This window comes from Meles meles, chromosome 1, assembly GCF_922984935.1.
Source record: "Meles meles chromosome 1, mMelMel3.1 paternal haplotype, whole genome shotgun sequence".
NCBI classification, from domain to species: domain Eukaryota; kingdom Metazoa; phylum Chordata; class Mammalia; order Carnivora; family Mustelidae; genus Meles; species Meles meles.
In genome coordinates this window covers 98,894,059-98,910,575 of record NC_060066.1, presented here as the reverse complement: position 1 = coordinate 98,910,575, position 16,517 = coordinate 98,894,059, and the positions used below count along the sequence as shown (strand labels likewise).

At 37.0% G+C, this 16,517-nt stretch overlaps 1 protein-coding gene across 1 annotated transcript in view; it reads right to left on the bottom strand.

The window, feature by feature from the left end:
• Positions 1 to 353: 353 nt before the first annotated feature.
• Positions 354 to 16,517, bottom strand: part of OPRK1 (opioid receptor kappa 1) — a 30,641-nt gene continuing 14,477 nt past the window's right edge. Inside the window, exons 3-4 of the mRNA XM_045980927.1 lie at positions 14,694 to 15,046; positions 354 to 4,600 (exon numbers count right to left, since the gene is read on the bottom strand). Of these exons, the coding sequence (XP_045836883.1) occupies positions 4,068 to 4,600; positions 14,694 to 15,046 (886 nt within the window). The 3' untranslated portion in view covers positions 354 to 4,067. The remainder of the gene's footprint in view (positions 4,601 to 14,693; positions 15,047 to 16,517) is intronic.

The following is a 16,517-nucleotide window of genomic DNA, read 5'->3' as shown; positions in this document are numbered from 1 at the left end:
TCCAATTAGCAAGAGGAGTCCCTCTTTGACTTCCCTTCTCTGTTTGTTTCTACTTCAAAAAAAATCTTTTTTGTCAAAATACAGGTTTTTAAATAACTCTTTATGTGTACAAATACCATGAGGCTTAGAAACAAGTAATTTATGGTGGCAATGCAGTTGTATTGGAAGAGGGGCAGTAGAGGTTGCTTTCTTTATGTTTTTATTGATGAGACAGTTTTGTTTTGAATTTTGAATATTTTCCGTAATGAAAAAGTAGTTTTCCATAGAGAAGGCTGTGTGTAACATTGATTCTTGGATCTTGACAGGATAACTGTGGAAAGATGTGAATTTTCCTTAGTGATTGGTAGTGTGGGATCCTTACATGTTTTGCTCCTTTCCATTAATTATCCACAACATTGTCAGAGATGAAAAAACAAAGAGACTGTTTTTAGTTTTGAGAAACAGTTAACATTGTTCTTACTGAAGTACAGCATCATCAAATCCATTGAAGAATAAATGATTTGCCACCATAATCGACTCATGTTTTGAGCAGGCACAATTTTTATTTTATTGCAAGACACACAATCTTATATACGATGCATAATTATCACTTCCAAAATTACAAGATATAAATATACACAATAAAGAATATGTGAGTATACTTTTGTTTTGGGGAAGAAAACTGCCTCAGAGCAAACAGGTTTATGCCCTTTGGGGATGGGATTGTCATATTTATGCTGAAACTTCCAAACAGTTCTTGTTTAAAAAATAAATCTCATTGGATGGACATACAGTCTTGTCATAGTTTTCTCCTTAAAAAGGTCTAATTTTAGAGCCAGCTAGTAGGGAATACCAATGAAGTGTATTCCGGTTATTCATCTTATTATGTCCCAATACTAGATGAAACATCTATAAATTATCCAATAATGGTTCTACAGATTTAAGAACCTGTATTTCTCAGCAACACATCATAGAATGAAACCACTTTCTTAAGATTTATGTGAATATTCCTTGATTTTTTCAAAACTAACTTTCCAAACTGTGTTCTTTTTTAGCATTATGCTTCAAGTTTTGACTTAGGCTCTCTGCATAGGGGATGCTTTTAGATTCTTAAGAGTATTTCTGAGATATTAATGCCAGGCTCCCCCAGCTAGAATTATGGGTTTTCATCCTCACTGCTGCCTCCTGCGTGCTTGTTTCATTTCTCTGTATCTTCTTATGACCCCTCAATAGATCTTATCTTCCAGAAGTCACCAGGGTGGGAAGATGGAATTTAGGTAGAGTTGATCTTGAGGTTTGATACACACAGTTCTGGTCTCAAAGAGACACAGCAGACAGTGTGTCCTCCTTGTTGTGAAGAGAATGCAGGAGTATCAAAACATGGAACACAGATGAACATACATCATCTCACATACACATGCATACATGTGAACACACAACCACATATATACACACATACTCACACACACATGCACATGCAATCACATACACAAAAACACATATACTCATGAATACTCACATGCACAAACATGTACACTCACATGTGTATACGTACACAATCACACACATATATCCAAACATGCAGCCATGCACACCCACAATGCACACACAGAAAGACATATATTGACACTTTCACATATGTATGCTCACGTGATCACATGAGCGTACACACAGACACATACACTCACTTACTTGCACATGCATTCCCACATACACACTTTTGACAAATGAATATTTTTGTGTAAATGGTATTTTCTTTAACATGGATGACTCACTTTTTCATTCTTTAAAATGGTGCCCTAAAATGACAAAACCTCTCTCTCTTCTTCCAGTTTGGGGAAATTGGTGCCCACAATAATAGACAACTTAGAACATCTTTCATGGGCACTCAGAGCTACTTCTCTCTCTCTATGGGCTGCAAACTTAGATATAAAGACATGCAGGATAATCTGGTTAAAGTTCAGACTCTAATAATGGCAGCAGATGCCATAAGGGCATGTGGGATGCTAAGTGAAAGAGAAACCATTACTATAATTTTATTCCATGAATGTATATTTTTGTACTGCATGAGAATCCTTCAAGAAAATCCCCTGGGTCTTACTGTTCCATAAAGAGATTTGTATATTTCTCGTATCAGTAGGGCTTGTTCCTGAAATTGCTTTCTGCATAAATATCCCTTCTATATGGTAGCCAAGATTTTTAACCATGGGGTAAATACCAACCAATATTTAAGCCATTCCTATCTACATTTAGTTGTAAGAATACAAGAACACCAAAGAAAATCAGAGAAATTTAAGAAATGCTCAAAGAGCACTTTGGGTTCATTTGGAAGAACGTTGCCTTTTGGCCTTAAGTCATCTGTTAGATGCCATGAAAATCTGGGATATAGACAAGTATCATCAGGAGTAAAATTCTAAAGCCACATATAAAGCCTTCAATGCAAGGTTTGTTTCCAAAAGGAGTATATACACAAGACAGAAAGTACACAGTGAACAAAAATTATAGATATAATGATGTCTATGAGTATGTAGGTCTATAAATTTGATTTTCCCATTAAATTCCAGAGGGTGTTGCCCTGATAACATGTAAGATTAAGGAAAAGAAGAGACAGGGGTTATTTCTAAATTATCCCTTTCTTCTCCCCAGGCAAATTACAGAAAAAGCCATTACCTCTGAAATCATAACTTTCAGGGGAAAGATGAGAGAATTAATATATCATCTGGAAGTTTTAGCAAAATTATCCTAAATGTGCTGCTCATAGCATTATCCTCAGCTGGTATGCTCTTCACAGAACACAGTGCAAGGTATGGCCAAGCACCACAGGTGACATAATGTCCTTGTTCAGCCCGCAATTAGGAACATTTCTACTTCCTGCCAAACGCCACAAAATCCTAGCCCAAGATTAACATGAGCAAAATGCTCTCCCTCCACAGATAAAGAAAGTTTGGTAAAGCTATATATTCATGAAGAGATATTGCATATAAATTGGATTCTGTCAAGTCAACAACCTGGGAATGAGCAAAATATTTTGTGGTTGTTTAACACATGAGTTATAAGCATGACTGAATTGACTAAATGGTGCTCAAGGGTCTGAAAATGACTGCATCTGAAAAAGACGGCATCTGACCAATTCCCAGAGTGAAGCTCCTGTTGCCATAAAATATCTCCATAACTCAGGGGATATTGTGAGTGTGAGTTAATAACTCAGGGGATATTGTGAGTGTGTCCTCAGGAAAGTGCCTGACTGGGGGGCAAGCCAGCCCTTATTAGCATGTATACTATTAATTACAGACGAAATATATATACTTCAGTGGTATTTAAACCACTTTATATTTCTTGACATCAGGACATGCTTTATCATGAACTTATTTATCTGAATAGCATGCTGCAAAATGAACTGTGCCTTTTAAGAAATTAAACTATGTTGGAAATCACCTTTTGCGTGTTTAAATAACTTCATAAATATCAAGATAATTTCCTATTATACATGAACATCAGACACCTCAGGTGTGGGTCCAAGCCATACGGAAGTCAGAGTCATCACTACACAGCCACATGAAATGTGTGTCCACATAGCATAAAGAGAGCTAGGCACGTGTCCTGGAAATGGTTCTTGTTTTTTTCCAGGTTGTTGTTGTCAATGTAAAGTATCTGGATAGGACATCCACTAAGCTCTGAAACCAATAATCTTTTCCTTGTCCTTTTTTCTAAACAAAGCTTTTGGAACCACATTGCATGGAAAGGCCACAGCAGATGGGTCCTGGACTAAATCTAGGTAACCAGAAGAAAAAGGCTTCTTTGTTCATCAAAGGAACTGGGCGTCAGCCTTGCTTCCCTGCCTTATAAAGGGGCTGAATTTGCTTACTCAAATCCTTTATACTCCATCCCTACAGCTTTGATACTTCCACAGACCTGAGTGGCTAGCCCAGCCTGCATCTTACAACTTCAGACCATGAGATTTCTAAAAGTTTGTTAAAAATTCTACCTTTCCATCTCAGTACTCAGACTTCAGTACTAATCTGAGTTAACCCGAGATCATTAAATTCTTCTCTTCCTGAAGAACTGTAAGAAGACATCTCCACGACTAGTCATACTGGTTTATTTATCCCATCAACATCCCTCATGTAAGCAGGATCCTGAACTGTATTTCTGACTCTACTAGTGCTCTGTCGCTCCATCCTCATCTTAATTGGAAAGCAGAAGTCTCTGAAACACCGCTTGAAGTTTTCATCAAGAAAGGCATAGAGAATGGGGTTCAGGCTGCTGTTAGTATAACCCAAGGCAATGCAGAAATAATAGCTGGAAAGGGCAGCCGTGCTGTGAGAAGCATTCCCCAGAGCCTCCACAAGGATGAAAATGTGAATGGGGGTCCAACAGATGATAAAGACCGCCACCACCACCAGAACCAGCCTTGTGATCCGACGGAGGTTACGATCTTTCTCTCTGGAGCCAGAAAGGAGCCGGACACTCTTCAAGCGCAGGATCATCAGGGTGTAGCAGATGATGATGATGATGACAGGGATCACAAAGGCAAAGACGAAGACACATATCTTCATGAAGAGGTCCCACCAGGAGTAATCATCATCCGGGAACTGCAAGGAGCACTCAATGACATCCACGTCTGGACAAGGTGAACAAAATAAACAGAAGCACAAAAAGAAAATCTTTTCTTATTACTGTGGCTGCAAAGTATTCTAAAAGTGAGTTTTAATATGTCTGGGTACCAAGATCCAATTATGGTGAGATGATATTACCTAATGTAGGTCACAAATTAGGGATGAATGCTACGTATATTAATCATCCTATCTGTGCTTAGATCAGTGAAGCCAGAAAATCACCATTTATTGTTAACATATGCAATGCTATGAAATACATATTACTAGCTAGTGATATGAATTATGTAGTTATGGAAACCAGCTTTATGGGAATGACTTTCAGAAGAACTGGTAATTTATAGCATAAGCCCTTACTTGCATTTCCCATCATTAACAATTCTCCCAGATCAATAAAATTTAGTATCTATTTGTAATAAATGAGTAAATGTTTCAAATATAGCCATTCAATTTAGCAAAAGCCAACCTGTCTGAAAACATTGAGTGATTTACAAAAAATAACATTATGTGGGTCAGTAAAAATCTATACAAATTGTGTCTAAATATGATGCAGGAGTTGTGACTTAATGGAATCAATTGATTAAGGGTGTTGTTGAAACAGGAGTAAATTTTGGGGGAAGGAAGAAGAGGAGGAAGAAGAGAAAAGGAAAAAAAAACAGAACAAGGGAGAAAAAGGAGGAAGAAAATCATCTTCATTAGCACCATCATCAAGGGAATTCATAAGTGAGACATATTTTTCATTTTTATCAATACTATGTAACAGATAAAACAAATATTTTATTTGATCAATTGGAAAATTGTGTTATTTGCTCTGCTTCTCTTTGCTGGATAGTATTTCTTTGGAGTGACCTTCATATTGGAAAGAGCAGAGACCAGAAAGAACAGAGATCCAGGAATAAGCACTTTTTTGATACTTTCTTTGGGGGCCTGTTCACGCCTCTCGGGCTCCCTTCTTCCTCAAGAATCAGTGAGTCCACATTTTTTCCTCTTCCCTCTGAGAAATCATTGAGCACAGAGCAGGAAAAATTCTTTGTCATGATCTGATCCTTCCTTACCAATAAAGTAATCATGAGCAATAAAAGCAAAATTTTTATAATGATATATTCTTCTGATATTGAGAAAAATTACTTCAAAAATAGAACAAGAATATTTTTAACTAGTGAAATATCTCTATATTTTCTAAAACATTTTAATGTGATCTTAATCAAATATCTCTAAGTAAAAACAAAACGTAACATCTTAGAATTTCAATTAGACATACTTACAATACAAAGAATATAGTCATTTTGCCCAATTAAGATGACTATCTCAGAAATATATCTTTTATCAACTAGATACGAGATAAAACTTTCATTAGTAAATGCAAACTTCCAGAATAACTTGTAATTTTTGATTCTCTGAAAAAATCATTGTTTAAAATACTATTACTATGAAGACTATTAGAAACAAACAAGCATCTTTTCTAATTTGTGCTTTTAGTGTTCATGGGAATACTAATAGTTAAAATCATTTTTTTTAAATCATCATCATTATTATCATTAAAAAATTATTTATTGGCCATCTGGATGTCTTCTTTGCAGAAATGTCTGTTCATGTCCTCTGCCCATTTCTTGATTGGATTGTTTGTTCTTTGGGTGTTGAGTTTGCTAAGTTCCTTATAGATTTTGGATACTAGCCCTTTATCTGATATGTCGTTTGCAAATATCTTCTCCCATTCTGTCAGCTGTCTTTTGGTTTTGTTAACTGTTTCCTTTGCCAACAGACACATGAAAAAGTGCTCCACGTCACTCGGCATCAGGGAAATACAAATCAAAACCACAATGAGATATCACCTCACACCAGTCAGAATGGCTAAAATTAACAAGTCAGGAAATGACAGATGCTGGCGAGGATGTGGAGAAAGGGGAACCCTCCTCCACTGTTGGTGGGAATGCAAGCTGGTGCAACCACTCTGGAAAACAGCATGGAGGTTCCTCAAAATGTTGAAAATAGAACTACCCTATGACCCAGCAATTGCACTACTGGGTATTTACCCTAAAGATACAAACATAGTGATCCGAAGGGGCACGTGTACCCGAATGTTTATAGCAGCAATGTCTACAATAGCCAGACTATGGAAAGAACCTAGATGTCCATCAACAGATGAATGGATAAAGAAGATGTGGTATATATACACAATGGAATACTATGCAGCCATCAAAAGAAATGAAATCTTGCCATTTGCGACGACGTGGATGGAACTAGAGCGTATCATGCTTAGTGAAATAAGTCAATTGGAGAAAGACAACTATCATATGATCCCCCTGATATGAGGACATGGAGAAGCAACATGGGGGGGTGGGGGGATAGGAGAAGAATAAATGAAACAAGATGGGATTGGGAGGGAGACAAACCATAAATGACTCTTAATCTCACAAAACAAACTGGGGGTTGCTGGGGGGAGGTGGGATTGGGAGAGGGGGAGCGGGCTATGGACATTGGGGAGGGGAGGCGAACCATAAGAGACTATGGACTCTGAAAAACAACCTGAGGGTTTTGAAGGGTCAGGGGTGGGAGGTTGGGGGAACAGGTGGTGGGTAATGGGGAGGGCACGTTTTGCATGGAGCACTGGGTGTTGTGCAAAAAGAATGAATACTGTTACGCTGAAAAAAAATAAATAAAATAAAAATATTTAAATGCTAAAAAAAAAAAAATTATTTATTAAGCAATTTGACAGGTGCACATTGCAAAACTCTGAATTTAAAAAATATACCAGTCTGGATTTGACTTGTCTAGTGAAACTAGTCTCCTTGAAAGTAGAGAAAATGCTTAGTTTTGTTTTGTCTTTTCCATGCTTAGCTTTTGTGTATACCAACATTGTCTCTTACTTGAGGTTGGCTTCAGCTTAAATGTCACATCAGAGACCTTTATACAGAGTCTGATGCATTTGAATAGTTCTGTCCCTTGCAATTTATATTCTCTCTATATATTATTCTCAATTATTTTTTAATCATTATATAATGACAGAAACTAGAAAGAATCTCTTCTGTATAATATGTTACCTTTCCTGGTACTTTTCTCTCTATCCAGAATGCATACTACCTTAGGGTGGATAACCAGCCTGCTGTCCTCAATATATAATCCTTGCCACATAGGGTAGAAAGAACATAGGATGCTTAAGGAATATAAATCTTTAAATAGGAACATAAGGTGCTTAAGGAGAAAAAATTGTTAAATAAGTGAATAAATGAATACCACATGGAAACCTTTAAAAATGGGGACTGGTTATAGTACTTATTATGGAAGAGGAATCTGCTGAGATAAGCAAGGCAACTTAAGAGCTGACGTTTAATCAGCTTCCTCTTGAACACATTGTCTTGCATGTTGTAAGAGCTCAATAAATATTTGGTGAATGGGTGAAATAACCAACGACCACTACTTTTATAAGACGTTAGAAAACATTCAGTGATAGAGTTAGAAATATCCTCCAGAAATGTCAGTGAAGCTAAGCTTATACCAACAAAGATAAAGGAGAATACTGCGGCAATCATCAAGGAAATTCAAGTCCACATGCACCATTTTTATTAAATATTCTCTTTCAGGGAAAAAAATGTATCTTTTGCTTTAATGACACACATAGGTTGAAACTGAAGGATAGAAAAAGATATTCCATGTAAATGGAAACCAAAAGAGAGCAGAAGTATCTATTCTTTTTTTTTTAAGATTTTATTTACTTATTTGACAGATTACAAGTAGGCAGAGAGGCAGGCAGAGAGATAGGGGGAAGCAGGCTCCCTGCTGAGCAGAGAGCTCAATCCCAGGCCCCTGAGACCATGAGACCATGACCTGAGTGGAAAGCAGAGGCTTAACCCAGTGAGCCACCCAAGCACCCCCAGAAGTAGCTATTCTTACATCAGACAAAACTGGCTTCAACTTAGAATCTTTCATTAGAGGGAACAAAGTCACTATGTGATGATAAAAGAACCAAGTTATCAAAAGGATGTAACAATTGTAAGTATATATGCATCCAACATTGCAGTAGTTAAATATATGAAGCATATATTAACAAAACTGAAAGGAGACAGAGATAGCAATAATAGGGTACTATTTTTTTATTGTGTTATGTTAGTCACCATAAAATACATCATTAGTTTTTGATGTAGTGCTCCAAAAGTAATTATTTACAAATAACACCCAGAATAGGGCACTTCCATATTCCACTTTCAACAATGGATAGATCATTCAGATATAAAATCAGTTAGGAAACAGTAGACTTGAGCAACACTATAAGTTAAATGGGGTGGAGGGGGCCTGGATGTCTCAGATGATAATGTGTCTGTCTTTTGGTTTTAGCTCAGGTCACAATCACAGGAGTCATGAAATTGACTCTGAGTGGGGCTCACTGTGGAGTCTGAATAAGATTCTTTTCTCCTCTCTTTCCCTCCCCTTCTGCTCCTCCCCCACCAAAATAAATAAGTAAATAAATAAACAAATAAAATCTTTTTAAAAATAAATAATAAATTAAAAAATAAAATGGACTTCACAAACATATACAAAACATTCCATTCACAAGAAACAGAATATACATTATTCTTAAGTGCACATGAAATATTCTCCAGTATAGAACATACATTATGCCACAAGGCAAGCCTTAACAAGTTTAAGAAGACTGAAATCATATCAAGCATCTTTTCTGACCACATGAAAATAGACATTAAATAGGAAGAAAATTGGAAAACTCACAAATCTGTAGAAATTAAATAATATGCTCCTGAACAACCAAGGGTCAAAGAAAAATCAAAGAAAAATTTAAAAATGCTTGAGATGAATAAATAGAAATACAATATACTAAAACTATGGGATGTAGTAAAAGTTGTTCTTAGAAGGGAGTTTATAGTGATAACCACTTACATTAAGAAATAAATAACATAGCTTACGTATTAAGGAACTAGAAAAAGAAGAATGAACAAAGCCCAAAGTTAGTAGAAGGAAGGAAATAAAGAAAAGAGCAGAAATAAATGAAATAGAGACCAGAAAACAGTAGGAAAAAAAAATAGTTTTTTGTAAGGTAAAAAAGTCAAACTGTTAGACCAGGAAAAAAGGAGAGAAGACTAAATGAAAGAAAAGACATTACAACAGATAACACAGAAATATAAAGGATCATAAGAGACTACTATAAACAATTACATGTCAACAAATTGCATAACCTAAAAAAAAAAAATGGGTAAATTCCCAGAAACATACAACCTACAAAACTGAATCATAAAGAAATAGAAAATCTGACAGACCAATAACAAATAGATTGAGACTATGTCAAAAACCTCCCAAAAAAGGAAAACCAAGTGCCAGATGGTTTCACTTGTGAGTTCTATCAAGCATTTAAAAAGGATACCAAAACATTTCAAACTTTTTCAAAAGTTAAAGAAGAAAGTATACTTCCAAACTCATTTTATAAAGCTAGTATTAACTTGTTACCAAAACCAGACAAGGACACCACAATATCTCTGATGAACACGATGCAAAAGTCCTACAAAACACTAGCAAACCAAATTCAACAGCACAAGAAAAGAATCATATATTATAACCGAGTGGGATTTATCCCTGGGATGCAAGTATGACTGAACATATACAAGTCAAATAATATGATACACCACATTAATAGAATGAAAGATTAAAAATCAAAAGATCGGGGTGCCTGGGTGGTTCAGTGGGTTAAGTCTCTGCCTTTGGCTCAGGTCATGATCTCAGGGTCCTGGGATGGAGCCCCGCACTGGGTTCTCTGCTCAGCGGAGAGCCTGCTTCCTTCTCTCTCTGCCTGCCTCTCTGCCTGCTTGTGATCTGTTTGTCAAATATACAATCTCTTATATGTGGAATCTCATAGAAGCAGGAGTAGAACTGTGGTTTCCAGGAGCTTGGGGCAGGAGGGATGGGAGGAAATGGCCAAAGGTTACCATTATGCAAGTAAAAAAGTTCTGTAGATGGGCCCCTGGATGGCTCAGTGGGTTAAGCTTCTGCCTTCAGCAGGGTCCTGGGATTGAGTCCCCCATCAGGCTCTCTGCCCAGCGGGGAGTCTGCTTCCCCTTCTCTCTCTGCCTGCCTCTGCCTACGTATGATCTCTCTCTCTGTGTCAAATAAATAATGTGGGAGGCCCAACCCAGGCCCTGACTTGTGTCTCCTTTAAAGTCCGAATAGCCCAACAAAAGGCTTAGGACGGAAAAGTTGAGTTGCACTGAGAAAGGGTCTGTGCTATGTGTTGTGCGCTCGCCTACGTGACTTCCCACACATTTACTAGTTAGATGAGAGCGATTTGGGTGGGGTCATAAATTCTTAACAGGTCCTTGCTGTTCCAGCACTGCTCAAAAAACACTCTCAGGTTTGTTGTTACTTCTTTGTAATTATTATCTGAAGACAAAGACCACTGGCCTTGGAAGATCTGCATTTAGACCTTGAGAAGTAGTTAATGGGGAAGCCTGGAGGGTTTTATGCATATGTAACAAATTCTTTCATAATTAGCTAATGATGGATACTTCTTTGTAATTATTTCTGTTAGCTATATAATGCCTCGCTGCCCTGAATAAATTCGGCACTGTTGGACATCCTCCTCAGTGCTCCACCTGCCCCCATCTCTTTGTCTCTTTAACTTCTTTTCACCATCCTCTTACCCTCAGGTTTCCTGGTTGATTTGTCGTGCGGGCCACGACAAAATAAATAAAATCTTTAAAAAAAAAGTTCTGTCGATCTGCTATGCAGATAGGTTTTATAGCTAGCGATATTGTACAGCATACTCAACATCTGCTAAGAGGATAGATCTTATTTATTTTTCTTATCACGTAAGAAAAATAATAAACAAGGCAGAAAGAAACTTTAGGAGGTGACAGATGTCTGTGGTCTTGAAGGGGTGATGGTTTCACAGGTGTATATTTATCTCTAACTCACTGAGTTGTTCACATAAAATATGCACAGCTTTTTGCTCATCTATGTTCATAAAGTGGTTTTCTAAAAAGTCTTTCTTTTCTCTTTATAGTAATATTAAAAGGCTGTAGTTTTCTGTAGCACATGTTTCAATGTCTCAAGGCTGTCGTAATTATGGAGTTAGTTCTAATATCTAAACTAAAGCTTGCCTTGTGTTTATTCTTTTTGTTAAGAATAATTCTATTTCTGTTTATAGTCATTACCATAACTTAGTAATTATAGTAGTGGTAATATGCAGACTATGAATTCCCAAAATAAATGGTACACACATGTATGCTGTGTAAAATGTTATATTTAACATCATATACCCATAAAGTGAAATTCTTTCTGCACACAAGAGCTCTCAATATTGAATGAATACCCTACAGATGTCAGTAAACATAAGCAATAAGGCAGGACAAGCTAAAATCACTATGTCAGATAAAGATGCTAGTTAACATCTATCAGTGGCTTACTAGACATGGCCCTGCTTCTTAACTTTCCATGCACTGACTCATTAGATCTGGAAAACACCCTAGGAAGTAGACACTATTATTTACCCCTATTATGCAGATAAGGACATTGAGGGACAGAAATCTAAGTAATGTCTCCAAAAGAAGGTCCATAAATGATGAAATCAGGATTCAATCCCAGGCACTTTGCTTCCAGAATCTGTGGTCTTAACCAAAAAGAAACCAGAAAGAAACTCAGAAGCATTAACTGAAATTTCTCATCTAGGTGGACGTGTTCTAATGTAGTTGATGCCTGATTTACTTCAGTGAGCATTCTCCACAACATGACAGTATAAACTATCAATGCCATTCAGTTCTGATTCAGGGCACAGCAATTGTCTAAAATACTCCTCTTGGTCACTCAACAGTCTTGACAAGGAGTGTCACCCAGCACTCAAAAATGAATGTACTAGATGGTTCAGAGACAATCTTTCATCACATAGTCAAAATCTGCTTTAGAAAATTGTTTAAAGAATCATCTTGTTATAATAAAGAAAAAAAAAAGAAACAAAGAAATAAATGAGCCCTCTACAAAACTACTTTAATTTTTCCCATTTTCCCCTCTGTTTGCTGCACAAATTAATCTCCCAACGCTGGTGGATCCTTTCTTCCATGGCATCTGCACACATTCATCTACAGCAACTCCTTCCTGGAAAACCTACATTTATCTTCATTTCGTCTTTCAAAAACTGAATTGAAATCCATTGCTTCGAGGATGTCATTTTTCTGACAATGATTAGAGGAGTCCAGTGGCTAAATCTGCAAGTATGTCATGAAATATCAAAATCAGTTCCTCATTTGCCTAGGGAAAATCGCCACCTTCTTTTATCATTTGGCCCATTCTTCTAGTCCTCATGGGGTATATGCAGCCTCTCCTTTTGAATCCAGTTATTAAACATCAACACCGTAGGCTGGGAAGCATTTCTTGCAAATATATCCATTTGTTGTATACACGAAGAAACAAAATGTATAATTAATCATATTTTTAAATGCTTCTCTGATAAAGTTTGGCATATCTTAAAATTTACCAAATATTATAGCTTAACACCTTCCACGGCTAAGCTGGAAATTCATTTTATAGTTTAAGAGGGAAAAGATTATGTTTCATTACAAATGTGGACTATGCTGGAGAAGCTGTGATTTTAGCACCTGCCCTTTCTATGATCTGGTAGGTCCCTACTACACATATTCGATTATCTGTATTTACAAGTATCATGAGCCTCCCTTATAAACTAGACCTTTTAGAGAACTGCTACAACAATAAACAGCATTTATAAAGTCCAAAGTGACGGTTCTGTTCCCCTCTCTCCTATGGATTTCTACTAAGACCAGAGATATTTTCATAGCTTTACTTTTACTAGTAAAGTAAAACTAATGGGACAGTAGTCCTCAGCCTGGCCAGATTAGAGTCCCTAGGGACATCTTAAAAATCTTAACACCCAGGGGTGCCTGGGTGGCACAGGTGTTAAGCATCTGACTCTTGGTCTCAGCGAGGATCTTGGGATCAAGCCCCACATTGGGCTTCACACTCAGCATGGAGTCCACTTAGGTTTCTTTCTCCCCCTCCTTATACCCACCTCCCATAAATCAATCAATCAATCAAACTATCTATCTATCTTTAAAAATACCTTGATACAAAGACTATGCCTCTGGTCAATTAAACCAGAGCCTCCAGGCGTGGGACCGAGGCAGCAGTATAGTCCTTGAACAGTATGGGTTTAAACTGCACATGTGCACTTACACATAGTTTTTTTAAATTACAGAACAGTACTAAAAATTAATTTTCTCAACCTTATGATTTTCTCCATTACACTTTATTTTCTCCAGCTTACTTTATTGTAAGAATACAGCATACAAACATATAACATAAAAAATATGTATTAATCAACTGTTTATGTTATCAGTAAGGCTTCTGAGTCAGCAGTACACTATCAGTAGATAAGTTTGGGGGAGTCAAAAGTAATACAAGGATTTTTGACTGCCTGGGTTGGTGCACCAACATTATTCAAGGATCATCTGTATTTTCTGAAGTACCCAGGTAAATCCAACATGTAGCCCAGGGTGAGAACCACTACCCTAATAATACTGGGAAAACATCAGGTATCCTGTTTGCATTGGGTAAGAACTAGTATATCCAAAATCTAAGTTTTGCTCATGTGTACTATCAGCCATCAGTGAACCCAATTCTGAATGTCCTACAACCAAATGAAGGTGTTATAATGGTGACATGGAGATTAATCCCTAAAGAAAACAAGTAAAGAGTCAGCATAGGTTTCTAATGATTTAGCATCCTTTTTTAAGGAGAAAGAAGAGGACCAAGTAGGCGTATCTTACAATTGTCAGCATACAATAGATTATATTCTAAAAATCCACATGCCTGTGGTTCCCTGCTTCATCCCCACCTCTCCAAATTCTGATAAACTCTTCCAGAGTAGCAGATAGGTTGGGCATCTATGTTTGGGTAATGTCTTTATCCATCCTATGTTTTGATATAGAAAGCATAAAAGTGTTCTGTTTCTCACCTTCCATGGATTTATGCCTTGTGTTTCCACTGGTCTTTGTTTTTTCCCCTAGATATGTGTCCTACTCAATTCCAAACTAAGAGTTTGTCTAATTAGAAGTAGGATTGTAAAAATGAGATGAACACGACTGTTCTTACCTTCCCTGACTTTGGTCCCTCCAAGGACTATAGCAGATATGCCAACAGATGATGATAAGAGCCAAATACAGATGTTAATGATCTTTGCCTTCATGGGGGTGCGGAAGTCTAAAGCTTTGACGGGGTGGCACACAGCAATGTATCGGTCCACACTCATCATGGTCAAGGTGAATATGCTGGTAAACATGTTATAGTAGTCAATGGAAATGACTATCTTGCACAGCACATCCCCAAATGGCCATGAATTCATCAGATAGACCGTGCTCTGGAAGGGCATGGTTGTAGTAACCAAAGCATCTGCCAACGCCAGGTTAAATATATAAATGTTGGTTGCTGTCTTCATCTTTGTGTATCTAAAAGACAAGAAACAAGATCATTTCTCTTCAACTTTGTATCAAATCCATGAGTGTGTTTGCAACACAAATCCAAATGTGTTTGTAACGACCTCTGAACTATTGAATTTGTTTTTCATTCACTTATTCTTTACGTATTTATTGAGCATCTAATATGTAAAAGGACTGTTCTAGACATTAAGGGTAATAGGAAAAGAGTGGACAAAAATCTTTGACTTGACTTAGCTTTTATTCTGTGCTTTGTTCAAAATATAGTGCAAATAAAATAGCATAGATGAATATACATAACAGATCTTTTTGACAGACTCGCACATAATACAGGTTGGTCTTTATTTTGTGACTGGCAATTCATTTTAAACCCACTTGGAGTTGCTTGCTCTTGAGCATTTTTTACATACTTTATTTCTTCCCCTTCACTGTGTAAAACAAAAGATAAAGCTTATTCAACTTTTCTTCAGGGTCATTTTGAGAAATCCATCATTGTAATTACGTCTTTTGAAAATTCAAAATGGTTTTCATTTTTAAAATACATTCAATTTCAATGGCTAAAACACAGCTAAGTTTGTTGACTTTTGTTTGCCAGTGTGCCATTAGTTTTTCATTTTAAATGCATTATGTAAATAAAGCTGGCTGAGTTCTTCCTTATACACATCACAGCACAAAATGTAATCTAGCACAGTAGGTGAGAACTCAGTTTTTCTTTACTCTCATCCTGAGAGATTTTTTTAAACACATAAGTTGGAAGAGATTTCTTCCAACTGAGGGGACAGTAATTTTCAAAACAGGCCAAAAACATTGCCTTTAAGCCCAAATTATTCTTTCCATTATAACAGGAAGTTTAGAACAATTCTATTTTCAACTAAAACTGAATTAAGAGGATTGTTTTACTCAGAGAATGCTCCCTGAGGGAACTATATGGCATGAAACATTCCAAACAGTATCAGCAGGTTTTCAGAGGCCAAATGCCTCTGAATATGCAGGGGAAATCCATGTTAATTACTTTCTATACACCTCAGATTTATAGACTTTATCGTAATTAATTCAGTCATGCCCCACATGCCTTATTTTTTTTTAAGATTTTATTTATTTATTTGACAGACAGATCACAAGTAAGCAGAGAGGCAGGCAGAGAGAGGAAGGGAAGCAGGCTCCCTGCTGAACAGAGAGCCCTATGTGGGGCTCCATCCCAGGACCCTGGGACCATGACCTGAGCCGAAGGCAGAGGCTTTAACCCACTGAGCCACCCAGGCACCCCCCCATATACCTTCTTAATGTTATGGTTTTGACTGTTATTTAGGGTCACTTATAAGGAGCTGTCCTATGGAAAATTACTGCTTTCTTTATAAAATCAATATCAATGGTTTTTATTGATCACTGCTAGGGTGTCTCTCAATACATAAATTTCTACATGAGAAATGTCTTTTAATATGCAGTGACAGAACAACCTTGGCTCTCCTGGGAGGCAAGGTGG